Source organism: Oryctolagus cuniculus, chromosome 9 (assembly GCF_964237555.1).
Source record: "Oryctolagus cuniculus chromosome 9, mOryCun1.1, whole genome shotgun sequence".
Taxonomy (NCBI): Eukaryota; Metazoa; Chordata; class Mammalia; order Lagomorpha; family Leporidae; genus Oryctolagus; species Oryctolagus cuniculus.
In genome coordinates, this window is record NC_091440.1 from 105,777,686 (window position 1) to 105,797,533 (window position 19,848).

General features: G+C 54.2%; 1 protein-coding gene across 1 annotated transcript in view; it reads left to right on the forward strand.

Annotated features, from left to right (window-relative positions):
• CRACR2A (calcium release activated channel regulator 2A) overlaps window positions 1-5,988 on the forward strand; it is a 212,075-nt gene extending 206,087 nt beyond the window's left edge. Inside the window, exon 18 of the mRNA XM_051850218.2 lies at window positions 5,477-5,988. Coding sequence (XP_051706178.2) covers window positions 5,477-5,480 — 4 coding nt within the window. The 3' untranslated portion in view covers window positions 5,481-5,988. The remainder of the gene's footprint in view (window positions 1-5,476) is intronic.
• The last annotated feature ends 13,860 nt before the right edge of the window (window positions 5,989-19,848 follow it).

Consider the following 19,848-nt stretch of genomic DNA (forward strand, 5'->3'; position numbering starts at 1 on the left):
GCTGAGGCCCCGGTGGGCTCCTTCCGCTGGGTACTGGTGGGGTCGCAGCCCCTGGTGGCTGGCTGGCTGTCAGGGGTGCTAGCCTCGGGTTGGGGGTTGCAGGTTGTGTTAAAGAGGTATTTCCTTGTGTACCATTTTAAGTCTCCTATTTACTGTATATTTCTAACTTTTTTCCTTGGTAGCTACTCTGTGGATTACCATTAATGTCTCAGTTTGTAACCATCCAGATTGGTAATAATTTATTTTCAATGTATACAATAATGCTGCTCCTAGAAGTTTCTTCCTTACTTCCACTGTCATCACAAATCACATATTCATACATTTTGTGCATCGGTGTAGAATTTTAATTACTGCTTTTTGCAGTTGTCCTTTAAAATGTGTAAAAACTTAAAAAGTTACAAACAAAATATATTTGTACTGTTTTTATATTTAACTAATAATCACTTTTACCAATACTTTCTTTATATTGATTTAAATTACTATCTCATACATTTTCTTTTTTAAAGATGTATTTATTTCTTTGAAAGCCAGAGTTACAGAGGTGGGGGAGAAAGGGAGAGAAAGAGAGAGAGAAGGGGGGGCGGGGAATCTTCTATCTGCTGGTTCATTCCCCAGAGGGCCACAACAGCCAGGGCTGGACCAAGTAAAATCCAGGAGCCAGGAGCTTCTTCCAGGTCCCCCGTATGGATGCAAGGGCCCAAGGACTTGGACCATCTTCCACTGCTTTCCCAGGCACATTAACAGGGAGCTGGATTGGAAGTGGAGCAGCTGGGTCTCGAACCAATGTCCATATGGGTTGCCAGCACTGCAGGCAGTGGCTTTACTCACCCTGCCATAACACTAGCCCCATCTTATACATATTCATATCAACAGGAAGGACTCCCTTGTAGTATTTTTTTTTTTTTAATCTATTTGAAAAGGAGAGAGAGAGATAGCGATCTTCCACCCACTGATTCACTCCCCAGATTGATAGGCCAGGATGAATCCAAGTGCAAGAAACTTCATTCAGGTCTGCCACATGGGTGGCAGGGGCTCAAGCACTCAGGCCATCTTCTGCTGTATTCCCAAATACATTAGCAGGAAATTGGATCAAAATCAGAGTAACTAGGACTTGAACTGACATTCCAAAATGGAATGTTGGTATTACAAATGGCAGCTTAACCCACTGTGCCACAATGCTGGTCCATTTAGTATTCCTTGTAGGGAAAGCCTGGTAAAAACAAACTTCTCCAGTTTCCGTTTATTTACAAATATCTTAATTTGTCCATTTAAAAGGTCAGTTTTTCCAGATATACGATTTGGGGGTTTATTTTCCTTGCCTTCTCAGACTACACCACCCTACTGTTCTGGCCTCCATGCCTAACACTGTGGAGTCGGCTGTTAAGCTCGGAGGAGCCCCTTGTGTGTGATGAATTGTTTCTGTGTGCCTTCAAAAGCCTTTGTCTCCATCTTTCAAAAATTTGATTTTGATGTGTCCAGCTGTGGACTTCTGAGTTTATCTCACTTGAAGCTTGTTGAGCTTTTTACATGTGTCCTTTAATACTTTTCATTAAATCTGGAAATTTTGAGTCACTGCTTCTCCAGATATTCTTTCTACCTCCTTCTCGCTCTGAAGCCGCCGCTGCGTGTGACTTGGCCTGCCTGGTGGTGTCTCGCAGGCTCCTGAGACTCTGCTGTGTCTCTTCATTCTTTTTGCTTTGTGTTCCTCAGACCGGGTGGCCTCAGCCAACTCCAGCTCTGCCTGCTTGCATATGCTGTTGGGCTCCTCGGTGAATTTTTCATTTCCCCTACTTTTCAATTCCAGAATTTCTATTCTGTCCTTCCTAAGAGTGTCTGTTGACTGAGACATTGTTCTCACGTTCCTTTAGTTCTTTTGACATGGTTTTCTTTAGGTCTTTGCACACATGTAAGAGAGCTGAGGTTTAAAGTCTCAAAGAGCTCACGTTGGCAGCCATCTGTCCTGTGCACAAATCGATCCCTGCTCGCCAGTGCCTACTTCCTTCCACGTGTTCCACACAGCGCAGCTAGGACCCTGGTCTCATTCCCTAGCTCCACCTCTAAGTCCTCTCCGAAGTCTCTCCTGTCTGGGATTAGAGAAGGAAAGAGGCCCTTCAGATCTGAGAAGCCCTCACCTCTCCCTGAGCTTTTGGGTGCCCTGCCGTAGGTGAGCTCCCCGGTTCCTTGGGAACCGAAGAGAGGTCAGACATCCTCGGGCTGTGCTCTCTGTGCTGCCAAGAATCCAGACATCCTGCAGATATTCACTCAGAAGGCACAGGAAGGGGAAGACCGAAAACCAGGGCACATCTGAAGCTTTGTTTTTATTGAAGAAGCAGCTTAATTACTTCAAAATAGTGAAATTAGAGTGCACCTGCATACACTACCCACGCCGAAGGGGCTTGCTGGTGCTGGTTGTTGGCAAAGCCTCGCTGGGCTTCTGGGGCTGGCGCTAGGGCTGCTGCCACCTCTCTCCCCTTAATTCAGGGGGCAGAAAGAAGCTGGACAAATTCCAACCACCTTCAACCCAGTCCACAGGATTCTTACTCCATTGGTTATCCCTTTCCATCTGACAGAGCGGGAGGTGGCTGGCAACACTTTCCAAGCCTCCTCCTCCATTTCCCAACCCTGTTGATATTTCCATTAATAGACACATTAATTACCAGCAACAGCAACAACAAAGAGCACCGTAATTCCACCTTTCGCACCATTCAGGGCAGCCAGTTTAATCCAGGTGCCCTACTTAGACGCAACACTGCTGGAAACGACGGGGGTTGGCAAGCCGCACGGTGCTTGGCAGAGGTCACAAAGTCAATATGGAAACTGAAGAGCACAGAAGAGGTTGTATCATTTATCATCCTGGGGCCAGTGCCGAGGCAGGTCCAAGAACTGACCCTCTCTCGGGGCCGGGACTTCATCAAGGCCCTGGCTCTGGCTCAGAAGTGGTAGTTGCGGGCCCTTGGAGCACCAGGAGACTCCTTTCCCAGCAAATGAGGACTCCTAGGAACAGGAAGGCCTGGGCTATCATCATGAATTACGACTCGATCTATCTGACCTATTAACATGATCACCGGCTGTAAAAACGCTGCACTACCAAGCCAAAATGCCTGAAGAACACAGAGATGGGATAGAATTTTATTTTTTCAGCTCAGAAACAAGAATTGAGACGTGTGGAACTCAGAATGAATTTGGGAAACGTGACTGTGGAACTGTGATACAGAGCACAGGTAGCACCTGGTCAAGCACATGGACTTGGCCGGGCTGCTCTGTAGTGATGCTAGTGGTCACACCAAGAGTTCCTCTGATGGCTGGTGCCGCGGCTCACTAGGCTAATGCTCCGCCTTGCAGCGCCGGCACACCGGGTTCTAGTCCTGATCGGGGCGCCGGATTCTGTCCCGGTTGCCCCTCTTCCAGGCCAGCTCTCTGCTGTGGCCAGGGAGTGCAGTGGAGGATGGCCCAAGTGCTTGGGCCCTGCACCCCATGGGAGACCAGAAGAAGTACCTGGCTCCTGCCATCGGATCAGCGTGGTGTGCGGGCCGCAGCACGCTGGCCACGGTGGCCGTTGGAGGGTGAACCAATGGCAAAAGGAAGACCTTTCTCTCTGTCTCTCTCTCTCACTATCCACTCTGCCTGTCAAAAAAAAAAAAAAAAAAAAAAAAAAAAGAGTTCCTCCGAGAGCAGGAGCTCTCTTCTCTGTAGCCCCATGTTGGGTACCGTGTCTGGCGCACAGTGGCAGGAGTGGTTGAGAGCAGAGCAGCATTTCAAGAGAACAAGCCCCCCCCCCCCCCCCCCCCCCCGCCATGAGCCACTCCACCGGAGCCCCAGGTCCCAGAGGCTGGACGACCGGGCCCCTGTGGTCTGGATAGATGCCTACGCCTGCCATTTGCCTCCCTGCTTCAAATGGGGTGCTGCTTCTGGCTTTTAGCACAGTGTGCTGGAGATTGTTCCAGCTGCTGCGATGTAGTTGCCTTTCAGACAGCATGGTGCCCATCAAAACCTTCCATCTCATCACCCGCGGCCTCCCCAGCTGCCAAGAGTGGCATTACCCGCAGGCGGCTCCACGACTCAATTGGACTTGGGCTCCTTGCCTCCGAACATAAAAGATGCTTCCGTGCCCAGTTCTCCTCCTCCCTGATGTGGAACCCCCCTCCCTGCCATGCTGCGCCTCTCCCAACCGCTTTCTCTAGCCCCCAAAGACCTGCTCACAGTAATGGCCTGCCTACAAGTTGTGCAGCCTTGGGCAAAGCCAGAACTGCCTCTTGGCCTGAGCCCTCTTCCCAATCTGTAACCCAGTGGCTCTCTCCCTTGCCCTGCCCCCTCTTCCAGGGTAGACTGAGGGTCGGGTGAGAACTAGGGGAAAAGCTTAGTCAAGGAAAAGAGTCTAAATCAATGATAGTTATTACATTATCATCTCTGTTCACATGCGAGAGGCCCAACAAAGCAAAACCAGAAAGAGAGCGGAAGATCCCATGGTTCTTGGTAACTGGGTGAAGCTGGGGTCACTGGTAAAAGCATCTTTCATTTCTCCTTGAAAGGAGAATACGTCAAACTTGCCGTCCTTCAAGACACAGAGCTGCATCCGAGAACATTTTGTTTCTTCCCACTCTGCTTTGAAGTTGGACAGGCAGCCAACATCACAGACTAAGAGGTCTCGCCAGCAGGGTTCTGGTCTCATTTATTTTCGTATTTCTTGGGGCCTGGTACATAACAGACACTTGGCAAGTGGATGGAAACATTTGTTGCCCAGTCAAGACTTCAGATAGCACATTATTAATTTCTGACTCCCCCCTCCTTTATATATATGGTTTATAAAACACTCCCACGTTGGAATGATGAAAAGTCCTGGGGCAGGTATTCAGCTCAGAGGTTAAGGTGGGTTAAGACATCTGCTTCCCGTATCTGAGTTCCTGGGTCTGAGTCTCCGCTTCAGCTCCTGGCCCCAGCTTCAGGCTAGGACAGATCCTGAGAAGCAGTGGTGATGACCCAAGAGGCTGGGTCCCAGGGCCCTCGTCCTGGCAAGTGGGTAAAGCCACCTGCTACGATGCGGGCATCTCATATGGGTGCTGATTCCGGTCCTGGCTGCTCCACTTCCAATGAAGCTGTCTCTAGTGGCCTGGAACAGCAGCAGAAGGTGGTCCAAGGGCTTGGGCCCCAGTCATCCTCATGGGAGACCTGGATGGAGTTCCTGGTTCCTGGCATAGATCTGGCCCAGCCCGGAAGGTTGTAGCCATATGGGGAGTAAATCGGTGAATAGAGGACCTCTCTCTCTCCGTTTCTCCCTCTCTCAGTAACTCTGCTTTTCAAATAAATAAGTAAATCTTAATAAAAGAGAAGGAAAGAAGGAGTTAGACTCCTGCCATTCATGGGGGAGACCTGGATTGAGCTCCTCGTTCTTAGCTTCAGCCCAGTCCAACCCTGGGTATTGTGGGAATTTGGGAGTTCTCTCTCTGTTACTCTGTCTCTTTGTCTCTCTACCTTTCAGATAGATAAGTTTAAAAAACAACTTGGGGCTGGTGTTGTGGAGTAGTGGATAAAGCCTCCACCTGCAATGCCGGCATCCCATATTGGTGCTAGTTGGAGTCCCGTCTGCTCAGCTTCCAATCCAGCTCTCTGTTAATGGCCTGGGAAAAGCAGCAGTGGACGGCCCAAATGCTTGGGCCTCTGCTACCCACGTGGGAGACCCGGAAGAAGCTCCTGGCTCCTGGATTTCATCTGGTCCAGCCCTGGTTGTTGTGGCCGTTTGAAGAGTGAACCAGCAGATGGAAGATCTCGTTCTCTCTCTGTCTTTCCCTCTTTCTGTAATTCTGCCATTCAAGTACATAAAATAAATCTTTTAAAATAAAAAACCTCTAAGTTATAGAGATGGATGATGGTGGTGACTGGACGGTGTTGTCAACATAGTTAATGCCATTCAACTGTACATTTTTAAATGATTAATGTTGTAAAGTTTGCATTGTGTATATTTTACAATAAATTTAAGAAGGCACTTTCACAGACCCGTTCCATGAATGAATGAATGATTGATTCTCTTGGACCCTCAACAACTGAGGCTCTGGGACACTCTGTGCTGGTCTGAGGTCCTAGCAAGAAAAAAACGCGCTGTGAGATGAGCTTTCATTGGCTTTTGGCAGCATCCAGATACTTGCAAGAGAGACACCTAGGGGCCGACAAGTCTGCATTAACAAGCCACCACCACAGCACTGCGGCCACCCCAGCCCCTCCCTGGGCGGTCGCAACCCCAGCTCCCCCCTCCCCACCACAACTCTTCTCCTGGGGGTTTGGCTCCACCACTGTAGACAAGCTCCCTGCCGAGGGGGGGCTCCATACCCTGTGTGCAGAGCAGAGCACTAGCCCGGCCCCACAGTGTGCATAGGAGTGAGTCGAATGACAATGACAAGAATGACCAAAGTTCTTGTTGCTCCTCAAATCTTACCACATAAGCTGTAGCAGAAAAGTGCATTCATTAGTACCCAGAAGCGTCTTGGTTTTGTAGAGGTTTATGTTGTAATATTCTGTGATAAAGACTAGACGTGCAGGCTTGGCCTGGCAGTTAAGATGCTGGTTGGGACACCCTCATCCCACACCAGAGGACCTGGGCTCAACGCCCAGCTCCGCTCCTCACTCCAGCTTCCTGCCACTGCGGACCTGGGGGAGCCGCAGTGATGGCTCAAGTAATGGGGCTCCTGCTGCCCCCATGAGGGACAGGGCTCCTGGCTCCAGTCCCTGACCTGGGGCCATTGCAAGCTTCTTGGGAATGAGCCAGTGATGGGATCTGTCCTGCTCTGCCTCTTTTCTCTCTCTCCTTCTTTCTCTGATTAAATAAATAAAATTAAATAAGTAAATACATTTAATTAATTAATCAATTAATTAAAAGACTAGAAACTAGCAGAGAAGGATTAGAGTAGAAGAGAGAACCCGAGCTTTCTGTCCGAGGAGGAAGGGCTGACTTTGGCAGTGAGCTTGTTTTGAGCTACTCCAGAGGGCAGGGTTGGGAGCAGGGAAAATGCAGAGACCAGGATGCCCGTCTGGCCCCAGGGAGAAGCATAGCTCAGACCTCTGCCCGGTGCTGGCCCCGGCTGCCTCCAGAGGCAGTCGGCACGGAGATCCAGGCCCTCTACCCCAAGGAACGTCAGAAAGAGATGGGATATAACGAATGGCGGCCCCACTGCCACCAGGAAAGCCCAGGGGCCCAAGAGAAGTGCAGAGACAGACCCCACTTCACCCACCTGTCCTGCCTCCCCCTCTACCCCGCCCCGTGGTTCCCACTCAGGCAGGGGGAGCGCCTGGTCTAAAAGAGCAGCCCCACGTGCTGCCTGCCCACAGGTGCCAGAGAGGAGCTGGAGCCTGGCCCGAGCCCGCCAGCTCCTCTCCCCCTGCAAGGGAGATGGCCAGCTTTGCAGGGCGGGGCTGTGTAAGCCAGCCGTTCCTGTCTGATGGATTTAAAAAGATGCCAGGAGTCGCCTCCTGAATACAAGAAACACAAACAAGGAGATGAGGCTGCGTGTTCCTTCCTCAGTGCCTCCCGCCCCTCTCTCCCCCTCCATCTCTCCCTTTCCTGCCCCCTCCCTAAGCAGGTGCCATTCATGGGGAGCAGCCCCTGCTCTGCCAGGGTTTCCCTTTCTCTCCAGGGCACCCCAGAAGCTGCAGCCTGAGTTCCCCCTTCAGTTCTGCAGCAAGCCAGCAGCCCCAGTGTGAGTGCTGGGTCCCACCCGCACAGGCTCTCCTGCGTGGAGCGTTGCGTGCCCTCACAGCACCAGCCTGGCCTCCGTCACCACAGGTCACAGGTGAGGAAGGAGAGAGACTGTGGTCTGGCAGGGGACGGGCTTGCCCAGGGCTCCTGACCTCTGCCCTTGAGGCCCATGGCCAGCTGCCCCCAAAAGCCTTTGTACTCAGGGCTCTGGGAAGAGGGCTCAGAAAGCCCCCAGACGGTTCAGCCCCGCACTGCCTGCACAGGCGCCCGGGAGAGTGTCCCAGCTGCCCGCACCACGGTGCTCCCAGGTTCCCGCTCATCACAGAGAACACTGACTCAGCGGGAAGCCTGCCCAGGCCTTGACCCACTTCCCCTGGCCTAACCCAATTTCCTGCTGCTGTGAACGAAGCACGTTCCCTCCCTTTGCCGCCCATCATCCCTAGGAGATGTGAGGAGTGGCGCTGCCGGCTGTCCATGGCGGGCGGCCAGCTTCCGGGCCAGCCCTGCAGTCCTTGGATTCAGGAGAGCTGCCCTGTCCAGAATGGCACTGCCCACCCAGGCCACATGACGGCTCTGGCTCTGGGCCTTCACCTTGGAAGCACTTGAAATCAACTGGGGAGGCTTTTAAAAATTATTTATTTATTTATTTATTTGCATTTACTTTACATTTGTTTTTTATCTTATTTTTAGAATGTTTATGTATTGATTTTACTTATTTGAAAGCAGAGAGAGAGAGAGAGATTTCACTCACTGGCCCATTCCCCAAATGCCTGCAACAGCCAGAGCTGGGCCAGGACAAAATCGGGTGCTAGGAATTCAATCCTGGTTTCTTGCAGGAACCCAAGTACTTGAGCCATCACCTGCTGCCTCCCAGGGTGCGCATTAACAGGAAGTTGGAAAGAGCCAGGACACAAACCCAGCCACGCCAATCTAGGACGTAGGCATGCCAAGTGGAGTTTTTAACTCCTGCACCAAATGCCCATACTGATCTTTAAAAAAATTTTTATTTATTTATTTGAATGGCAGAAGTACAGAGAGAGTGAGAAGGAGACAGAGAGACATCTTCTATCTACTGGTTCTCTCCCTCAAATGGCTGCAACAGCTAGGGTTGGGCCAATCCAAAGCCAGGAGCCAGGAGTTTCCTCCAGGTCTCCCACATGGGAGCAGGGACCCAAGCACTTGGGCCACCTTCTGCTGCTTTCCCAAGTGCATTAGCAGGGAGCTGGATCAGAAGTGGAGCAGCTGGGACTCGAACTGGTGCCACATGAGATGCTGGTGCTGCTGGCTGTGGCTTTAACCTACTGTGCCACAGCTTTGCTACCCCATTTTATTTTTTAAAAATAATATTAAACGTCCTCCAAGCTCCACTGCAAGACATTGACTTAATTACATGTTGAAACAGCTTTATTAATTTTTAAAAATTGATTTGTTTATTTGAAAGAGAACAACAAAGAGAAAGAGAGAGAGAGAGAGATCAGTCAGCTTTTTCACTCCTCAAATGGCTGCAGTGGCGGGGGCTGGGGCTGGGGCTGGGGCTGGGCCAAGCCAAAGCCAGGAGCCTGAAACTCCAACTGGGTCTCCCACATAGGTGGCAGGAGCCCAAGTACTTGGGCCATCTTCTGCTGCCTTCCCCAGGGAGCTGGACTGGAAGCACAGTAGTCAGGACTGAAACCAGCACTCGTAGAGATGTTGGTGTTACAGGCAGTGGCTTAACCTCTGCTCCACAACACTGGCCCTGAGAGCTTTATTTTATTTTATTTATTTTAAATAAGTTAGTATTGCTATCAGTGGCAGCAACAACTGAGCAAAATACTACAAAGTAGAATATCTCACATGCGCATGGACAATCTCTTGACCCTGGATGCACTCTTTGAAGCCAGCGAGTCTCTGCCTCCGTGGCTCCTTCTGGCCGGAGGCTCTCAGAGAAAGCCAGTGAGTGCCCACAGCGGCCACGCGGCAGGTGTTCGGGAAAGCCGACGACCTACGGAAGTTGTCGGAATGAAAACAGAGCCGCCGGCAGTCAAATGGGGAAATGAAGCCAGGACGTTAGGGGGAAGAGACTCTTGCACGCAGGCTTGGTAACAAAAACTCGCAGAATCTGCCCAGCCAGCCACAGCTGTGCACCAAGAACACTTCGGCGCAGACGTCCGCCCGGCAGCTGCCCGCTCAGTGCGGACTGGCTCCGCCATCGTCACGGATCCTTGCAGCCAAAGTTTATTGTTTCAAAGCAACCCAGACGCTTCTCCGCGTTTTCCCTCCCACCTGTGCCTCAACCTCCTCAAATGTGCCCGTGTGGCCTCTCCTTGCAACACTCTGCTGCCCCCGAGGATACGCATCACCTTTGCAGAGTGTCCCTCTGTCACCTTAGGTCCCCGGAGCCCTCCCCAGGGCTCCACAGCCTCTCCCAGACCAGGCTTCCAACGGTGGCCACCTTCCGACTGCGCACACTCGGGAAGGAGGGGCTGGGGACTCAGAACACGCGTGTGAGAATGCACAGGCGACCACACACACAAGCCACTCTAGTGTCATCCCTGCGGCCCTACTGCTCAGGACCAGAGGTAGCATCCAAGTTGGAATCTGAGCCCATGTGTCAAGCAATACACCCTTGACTACAAAAAAAAAAAAAAAGAATCAAGGAGCTCAATGTCAAGCTCAATGTCACTAAAGCTCCCTACACACAATAATATAGCACCCCCCAGCCTACCCACCCCCACCAAAGCAAATAGCTGAGCCTGCTTGACTTCTGTCAAGGTCACCCAATGTCCTTGCAGATGGACTGGAGGCCGTGAAGTACCCTCGATGAGGAACCACAGCCGCCGAGGCAGGGAGTGTGCAGCAGCAGCCGCTGCTTCCTCAGCTTCAGCCTCTGGACACAGAAAGCCAGACCACCCTTACCACGACCCCCCCGCTGGACACACATCCCCCTCAGTGGGCATGTGCACCATGCGCCCCTTAAGTGTGCATGTTAACACTTCCCGGAACCTCCTCGAAACCTGATGCGTGTGTACAACTTCCCTCGAAGGCAGCCCTGTGAAACGAGTAACCCCTGGCACCCTGGGCAGCCTTGGATTGTGGTCATTGCCCACCGTGGCTCCTCGGCTTGGCCAACCCAAAGAGACTCCCTTCTGTCTGGGGACCTGTGTGTCTCTGTTGCATCCATGTGGGGCCGTAACCTTTGGGTTTTTCCACCTGGCTACGCTATAACCAGCCAACAGGCAGCAATGAGAGAGGGTCACGCAGAGAGCACGAAGAATTGAGCAGGACCCCATGTGGGGACAAGAGGATTCCAACAAGGGATTTATGGATTAGTCTGGGGGGGGGAGGCTTGGGCAGATAGGGAAAGGGGATTCCCAAGTGGAATCTGGAATAACCCCAGGAAAGAAGAGCAGAGAGGGGGAGCTCGCCCAGAGCCGCCTTGGTGCTGGGCTCTGGAGCCGGTGGCTTGGGTGGAGGATGGAGCTGCTGCTCCGAGAGCGGATCTGCGGACGTGAGACCCAAGCAGGAAAGCCTCTGTGGGACACCAAGGAGGTGAGCGCCATCCTATAGGTGGCAAGGACTCATTATAGGGTTTTGCACAGGCAGGAGGTGACGGGTCAGACCGGCAGATGTGCCTGGCGAAAGCAGGGTGGAGGGATGAGGGTGAGACAGAGGGCAGAGACCTGTTGGGAAGGGGGACCCTGCCCCAGCACCAGACAGCGAGGGTGTGGCCCAGGACCAGGTAGGCAGGAGGGAGGACAGCATAGGGGGCGTCATAACCATGCGTCCCCAGCCCCCTGGGGTTCTGTGTCCTGTGTGTGGCTGCCAGTCAGGCCGCGGGTTTCATTTTAGCCTTCTCGGAGTCCAGCTTGCATCCAGGCTGCGGAACTTTGCCCACCCATTACTTGCAGGTGTTAAATCTCAAACAGGGACTTGTATAAAATGCAATCCACAGGGCCATAGGAAAGGCGGTATCTCAGAGTGAGGCAGGGACCTGGGGATTACACACTGCCAGCCTCAAGCCCAGTTAGAGTCTGTGTCATCCATAACTTGAAGTGCTCCCCTCTGTGAATGGGAGTGAGCACAGGCAGCTATGGTTTGGGACAGGAAGGGATAAACAGAAGTCCCCGCCTGCCCACAGCCCTGGGGCCCTTACAGGTCACTCCACGTCACTCTCTGGGGACATTGAGGCTTAGAAAGCGTGAGGACTTCCCAGAGCGAAGCCAGCGATGGACAGAGCCGAGTCGTCTTCAACTGCAGGGCCCGTAGGCCAGGGCATGGGCTTTGCATTTAGATGCAGCCAGGACTCCATCCCGTGGTCACCCTGCACTGGCACCCTACACTGGCTTCCCCGGATGCCCAGCCTCTCTCCTCCCAAAGCCTCCTCTCCAGAGACCCCCTGGTGAGAAACACTTTGCAGGAGGGCAACTGAAAGGGATCCAATCAGAGATCATCAACAGCAACCCTAGCAGAGACAAATTAACTCCCCACCTGCAGGACAGCCTCCCCCACCACCCCCACCCCCAGCCAGCATCCTTAATTCCATTTCCTCTCGGTTATTAAAATGATCCTGCAGGAGATAGCCTGCCTCCATCCAGTCACAGACTAATAAACCGCCGTCATGGCCCCAGGGAAGTCCCGCGTCCTGGCTGCCCTCCCATTTCCTCCGCCTGCTCCTCAGCCCGGCCTTCGCCGTGGCTTTCTGCAGCCCTGGTGCAAGCTTCATTTCCTCTGTGAGCTTTCACGTCTCACCCCCAACCCCCACCTGCCCCCTCCAAGAGCCCACTGACCCTTCCGCCCTCCGCTAAGAAGTTGGGGGGCAGGATCTTGTCAGAAAGCTCTGAGCCCAGGGCCGCACCGTAAGCACCGTTGAATCAGACAACCTCAGATTCTTGAAGCTGGGTGGGCACTTGGAGGTTATTCTAGGCTAAAAGCTCCACTTTGAAGAAGGGGGGACCCAAGGCCCGGGGAAGGGGAGTTGAGAGCTCAAAGTCACCTCTCTGAGCGAGAAGAAGGGCACCAAGCACCCCGGTATGGGAGTCAGGGCAACAAGCCATCATCTCCCTGCTCCCTGGGCAAGCAGCGAGTGAGCACCTGTGCTGAGCTGGGGACTGAACTCAACACCGATAGAAACGTGAGCTGCAGAGCCGGCCGACCCACGTGGAGATCAGTCTGCAGGAGGCAGCTGCAGAAACGGACACTGTGGGCAGGAGGGGCATGGGCCCAGAGGGCACGGAGAGCCCGCCGGCCATGGTGCCCAAGTGCTGGCAGTGCCCCAAGCCTCACGCACTCCAGAGTAGCAGCGTGAGAACAGCAGTGAGAGCAGCTGCTGTAGGTGCGGCTTAGCACACACCAGGCGTCACCGCCATCCTACGGGGTGCGGAGCAGGGTCACTGCCAGTTTACAGGGAAGCGACCTGAGGCTATATGGCTTGTGTGGGGTGACACGGCCAGAGCTGGAAGAACGTTCTCTCGCTCCTGGGTCTGCACTCCTAACCCCTGCTCCATGCCACCTCCCATTTCAAGAGACCCTGTGGCCATCACCTAGGATGCCTTAGGATGCCCCTGCCATTGACTGGCAAGGGGCCTGCCGTTCCCATTCTGCACAGACCCTGGGTTCTGTTGCTGCAAGCCTGGCCCCTGCTCTGAATTCATACAGCATCTCTGATCCGGGCATCTCCAAGTCCACCTTCAGAATGGTTTCCAAGCAACAGAAGATCATGGACCTCCCTGCTTTGGCCCCGTGAAGCAAGCGCTCTGCCCTCCAGCAGGGAGGGGTTCTGCTTGGAGCTGCTTCTCCCTGTCTCCCTGGGAGAGCCCAGAGCCATCTGCACATTTGTCTGGGGCCCTCAGTTCCAAGAACAGGGAGCGCTGGCATCTCCGCAGCTGCGTGAGCCACGCACCACACAGGCAAGCTGACGCCGTATCATTTCATACTGGCAACGACCCTGGGAGAAAGGTGTTATTATCTTCCCCATTGAATACGGAAAGAATTGACTCAGGAGCGGACGATTTCCGGAATCTGCAGGTCTCAATGCCATCTGCCGGAAGAGCCAGACTTGAACTTCAGGACTGTTTATCTCCAAGGCTGCTGGCTGGAGTTCCAGGCATCTTCCATGGCCATGGAGCTCAGCTGTGAGCCTGAAGCCTGTGCCTTTGGCTCTGTCCAACGGAGCTAACCACCCGTGGCCAGAAAGCAATCGGCGTAATGTCAGAAACCCAGTAAGGCCCATGGAAAACATCAGAAAGATGCACCAAGGATGCGTCCAGGACTTGAAAGCAATGCCAAGCTTTCCCTGTCTCTGGAAACAGCTGCCCAGGGTTTGAAGACGGCAGAACAAGCCACTGTGCAAATCCAGCCTTGCACAGACCCGACCCACGGCCATCCCCGTCCCAGACAATGACAGCCTGTGAGCGGGGGTGGGGGTGGGGGAGCAGTCCTTGTGGGAAGAGCAATGTGACCTGACACCAGAAAGAATGATGCAAATGAGCTCAGGGTTGCACAGCTGAGCTGTAGGGTTGCACACCTGGGCCTGTAGCAGACTCCTTGCAGGAGAGCGAGGCAGTACAGAAACAAGCAATCTGCACTGAAGCCCGGTTCAGCATCAGCAACCTAAAGAAGCCTCAGATCTCCGACTCTCCCCGTGGCCTGCAGAGCGGCTCCCGCTGGACATTCATTTACCTTTCCCGCTGTTGATTTTCCAAGTAGGCAATGGGTCAAAGCTGTTGCCAGCCTCCCGGGGGGGGACTGCCGAGTTGAGCTCACCAACTGGTGAGCATGCGTGCTGTGCAGACCTCATCCTCACTGTCATGGGTGAAATCCTTCCGTGTCTTCTCATTGCCAGGGGCAAATGTCTCCTTGACACTGTGTATGAGGCCCTGGTCGGTGGAGCCAGCCCTTTGCTCAGCTCTCCTTCATTGCCAAGTTCTCGGCGTTCCTTGGCATCGGCCGTTTTTGCTGGCTGCTTCCTCTGTGTCTCCACTGCCCTCCTGCCCTCTCCCCATTGCCCCATCTCTGTCAAGTGGTGTCTTCACAGATGCTCTCGTCACCTCTCCGGAGCCCTCTCTGGCTCCCTCGGCCTCTGTGCTTCCCCCTTGGGCGTATTTGTTACTCTTGTGAAACTGGAGGAGGGCAGGCTGGTGTCTGCTGTGGTCACCGCTGTGTTTGTGCCCAGCATAGGAGGGACCCGAGACCTCCGCATGGAAGGGAGGGAGGAGGGGATGGGGAGCACTCACTCAGCTCTCCTGGGTGCGCCTGGAACTGCAGCTGGGGCCGTGGTGCTGAGAATGAGATCATACCCCACGCTGCGTCTGCAAGCCGTGCCCACCCCAGGCGCCAGGCAGGGACAGTGTCACAGCAGCGGATCTCCCGGGAGCCGTGTGTGCAGCGCCCGTCCGCGTCTCCAGGCTTCGCTCCTCTCCTGCACAGGTGTTCTCCTGGGAGACTCCCTCTACCCCCAGGCACAGAGAGGAATCCCCAAAGTGCTGGCCTTCTAGGGCCTTCTGACTCAGTGCCACGGCGGCTCACGCCTCTGTCGCATCAACGGTAGCTTACAACGGTGGGGAGTTGATTGGTTGTTTTCTATGAAATGCAGCCCAGCAAATCCCTGGTGTTTATGTGGCTGCTCTTCCCATCAAAGATTCGCTTCTCAGCCTGGTCCCCAGCCCATTCCCCACCGCCAGTCTCCGGCATATGTGTTGGAGCCTACAAACTCAATATATTATTAACGGAAACTAAATAGGACTGCAGTACGACTCCTGGGAAAAGTAGCACGTGCTGAATTACAAAGGCAAGCGAATGCTTCAGACAATTTCCTGTTCTTCTCTGTGGGGTGCAAAGCAGGCAATAGACCTAGCATGGCCCCGGATCCCCTCAACAGCCAGGGACCGCACAGGTTGAAGCCAGGAGCAAGGAACTCAATCCTGGTCCCCCGCGTGGGTGGAAGGGACGCATGTACTGTACGTGAGCCACCACTGCTGTCTCCCTGCTGTCTCCCAGGGTGTGCAGTGAGCAAGCAGGGCTGGGACTCGAACCCGGGCTGTCCAACAGAGGAAGCGGGCGGAGCGTGCTGAGCAGGGACTTCACCGAGCACCAGACTCCTGCTGGGACCTCTTGGCTCTAACCAGAGGCCCGCGTCTGTTGCTGCCAGTGACGGAGATGGCCTTGAAGACCTTCACAAGCCCGTCTGGAAGCTTTTACAGAATTAGTAATACAAAGCAGGTCACTTCTGCTCAGAACTTCTCGCAAACTCCTCGTGTGCGTCCCTCGGCGCTGCCCTCACACTCTGGGCCAGAGCCCACGGCCCGGGGAGCGGCCAGCTGCTCCCCACAGCGCTGGCTGCAGTGCTGGCCGCCGTGCGGGGCCACGGGAGCCTTGCAGACCTGAGCCTGGCTATGCAGCTGAGACTTTCATCACAGCAGTGACCAGAACGCAATTTCCATTGCACTTCGCAGCCTCTGCACACCTCCTGAATTGATTTAATGTCACTCTCGGTTAGTTCCTTTTGGTAGGTTGAGCTATTGAGTCTCACAGCTGTAAGGGGACTTGTCCAAAGTGACATCATTAGTCAGCAGGAGTGCTGGGATTTCTTGGTTGTTTAAAAGATTTATTTATTTATTTGAAATGCAGAGTTACAGTGGGGGAGGGGAGAGGTCTTCCATCTACTAGTTCACTTCCCAAATGGCTGCAATGACTGGGGCTCAGCCAGGCTAAAGCTAGGACCCTGGAACTCCATCCAGACCTCCCATGTAGGTGCAGGGGCCCAAGTACTTGGGCCATCCTCTGCTGCTTTCCCAGGTGCATTAGCAGGAAGCTGGATCAGAAGTGGAACAGCTGGGACTCAAACTCAAACCGGTACTCACTTGGGATGCCAGTGTCAGGCATAGCCCACTACGATTCAATGCCCACCCCAGTGCCGGGATTTCGCCAGGTCTGTTGACTCCCAAACTCAGGCCACGTGGCAGAGTTGTCCAGTGACTGATGGCTGCCTTGGGAAGCGGGGAAGGCAGGGGCTGGGCCTAGCCACCCTGCCTGCTAGGAGCTTTCTCTGCCTGCTTTCTCCTGCTGCCTTTGAGGTCGAGGTGTCAGCTAACTGCTGAGGGTCCCTCAAGCATGTCTGCCGTGAGACGTGATCTGTGGCTGACGTAACCAGAGTCCTCGGCCTCCCTCGGCACTGCCATTCTCTGACAATGACAGGCTGGGACCGCTGGTGGAGTGCACGGATGGCAGGGAAGTGCCAGTGAATGAGATGAGCTAAGGCAGCAGCGCGAGTCACCCCTGTGCTGGCGGAAGTTGTATTGCAAAGCTGGGCGAGGAGCTGTGGGTGGGTCACAGGGTCAGACGTGGAGAGCGGGAGTTGGTGACAGGGATGGGGTCAGGGCCTCACTGCTCAGGGTGAAGGCAAAAGCAGGCCCTGCCTTCCCAGAGACTAGCAACCAGGGGGTACCCCAAAGTCAGAGACCACGCTGCCAACTGCTGGTCTGCTGGTCCCTAGCTCAGCACCTGCAGCCAAGGAATGTGTGTTGGTTCATCTTTTAATTACTGAATACATTGTGTATGAGCCTTTGCTGAAAAGGGGTTAATTCCTTCCAACAGGATGGGGACCTTGGCGCCTCCAGGCCTGGAGCCAAGTGCATCCACTGTGGTTAGGCAGAGATGGAAGACATCACCCATCTTTGAGCAGTCAGGCTCATCTTTGAACTCCTAAGAAACAGCCCAAGGCTTTGGTACAACAGGTAATAGCCCAAGGGTCTAAGGCCAGCTCGAGTGGACCCCCGGAGGGGCTGTCCCCAGAAACAAGGCGTGCAGAGAAGTGTCACTCAGGACCCCAGGGAGGTAGCAGAAGTTGAGAAAATGCTCCTTTAGGAGGCCAGCCCCAGAAACAAGGCTGGGGACCCCCAGTGCAGCAGCGAGGGGTGGAGGTGGAAGGGTGGTAGCAAGAAGAAGGAGCTCCCAGAGGCAGCGCCGTGGCTCACTTGGTTAATCCTCCGCCTGCAGTGCCGGCATCGCATGTGGGCACTGGTTCTAGTCCTGGTTGCTCCTCTTTCAGTCCAGCTCTCTGCTGTGGCCTGGGAAGGCAGTGGAGGATGGCCCAAGTGCTTGGGCCCCTGCACCCGCATGGGAGACCAGGAAGAAGCACCTGGCTCCTGGCTTCGGATTGGCGCAGCTCCGGCCATAGTGGCCACTTGGGGGGTGAACCAACGGAAGGAAGACCTTTCTCTCCCTCTCTCTCTCTCAATGACTATAACTCTACCTGTCAAATAAAAAAATAAAAAATAAAATAAAACAAGAAGCAGGAGCTTGTTCTGTGTGGGACTGGGTTGGGGACAGCGCCACTTCAGAGGGAAGGCAGGACAAGGAAGGTGCCCAGGGACCGGAACTGCCCACTGGACTAGGACATACCCCAGGCAGGGACGGCACAGCAGCACAGAGGTGGCATCTGTTTTCATTGCTGAAACAAAATACCAATAGAGGGAAAGAAGTTGATTTTGGTTCCTGGTTCTGCAAGTGGGAAGTCCAGGCCCATGGCACTGGCGAGGGTTTGTTTCATGCTGCCCCAACCCATGGCGGGAAGCGAACGGACGGGGCGTGTGTGGAAGAGACAGACACGAGATGGTCCTTGCTTCGTTACAAGCTGCTCGTGCGGTGACGGATCCGGTCCTGTGAGAGCAACAACTCCTTCAAGGGAGAAAGGCGTTCATCCGTTCCTGACAGCTCTGACCCTCCCACCCAAACACCTCCCTACACTGCTGCATTCCCCAAGCCTCAGTGCGAGTTTTTTTTGGGGGACACATCGCCTTCAAACCACAGCAGATGGGTTACCCTCCAGGCAGCCACTGAGACCCAGAGCCAGGCTGGACCTGCAGGTGGTGTGCCGGACGCAGTGCCCGAGGAGAGGAAGGCTGCAGAGACGGGGACTGGGTAAGGCTGGCAACAGCCTTGTTTCTGCTCAGAGAGAGGACGGAGGCCCGCATCCATCCAGGGGAGGCAGCTCTAATGGGGTAGCTTTTATGAAAGCCAGGAAAACGCTGCTGGTTCCCAAGGGGTACAGACGAGACTAGTGCCTAGTGGTCCCTGGAAATCAAGCAAGGACTGGCATCGGCCGCTGCCTTGTCACCAGCCACTGCTCCCCGGCTCTGCTCATGCAGGACCCCACCCTTGCAGCCTGTGGGCCAGTGGGGGGGCGAGACCAGGCCTGGGATGGAGGGCAGGACAGCACAGAGTGGCCCACGTACCCTCCCCCACACACCTCACAAAAGAGGTTCCACAGAGCAGGTCTGGAGAGGAGTTGGGAAGGAAGGGAGGTGTTTTTGAGAAAGGGAGAAAGTCACTCCTGGGTATTGTATGGTCTCCAAAGGAGAGAGGAAGCGGATGTTTTGGCAGTGGTTAAGTGGTTAAGGGTATGGGTGCCCATACCCTGGACCTGAGAGCCTGGACCTGCGTCCCGGCTGCAGCTCCTGACTCCAGCTCCCGTTACTGCGCCCCCTGGGAGGCAGCAGGTGAAGACCCCAGTCCCTGAGCCTCTGCTACTCACGTGAAAGACCTGGATGGAGCTCCTGGCTCCTGGCTTTGGCCTGGCCCATCCCTGGCTGTTGTGGGCATTTGGGGAGTGAACCAGTGCATGAGATCCCTCCCTCTCTCTCTCTCTCTCTCTCTCTCTCTGCTTTTCAAATAAACAATCTTTTTTTTACAAAGTGTCTAAGAGAAAAAAGGTTTCATAAGTGAAGTCATCTTTAAAAGCATCTCTACTGTGATGCAGAGACCACATTTAATAGACTGACTTCCATTCAGGACATGGTAGGACCAGATATTGCTTATTTTCCTCTGAATCAGAGGGAAATTACGATTCTCCTGGAGCAGTACCAAGAGTGGGTAGGGGAGACTGCTGCTCGACTTCCCTTCAGCAGCCCGGCGGCACAGAGAGGTGATGCTTGTTCAGCCTGGCCCCTGCCCTACTCCCTGCCTCCAGCCCTAGGGTTAGCAGTGCTTGCCTGGAGCCCCCAGATCTTCAACCTGCCGGCTCCCCTGGGCTCCTGGCAATGTGGGACTTTTCCCAGTTGACCATGGATAGAATCCTCCATTGCTCCTCCCGGGCTTCGGCGGACCAAAGTCATAATGATAATAGCTGCACGTCTCACACCCAGAACTTTGGGGACGCTGATAAAGTACATAGACATCAGAAGGTCATG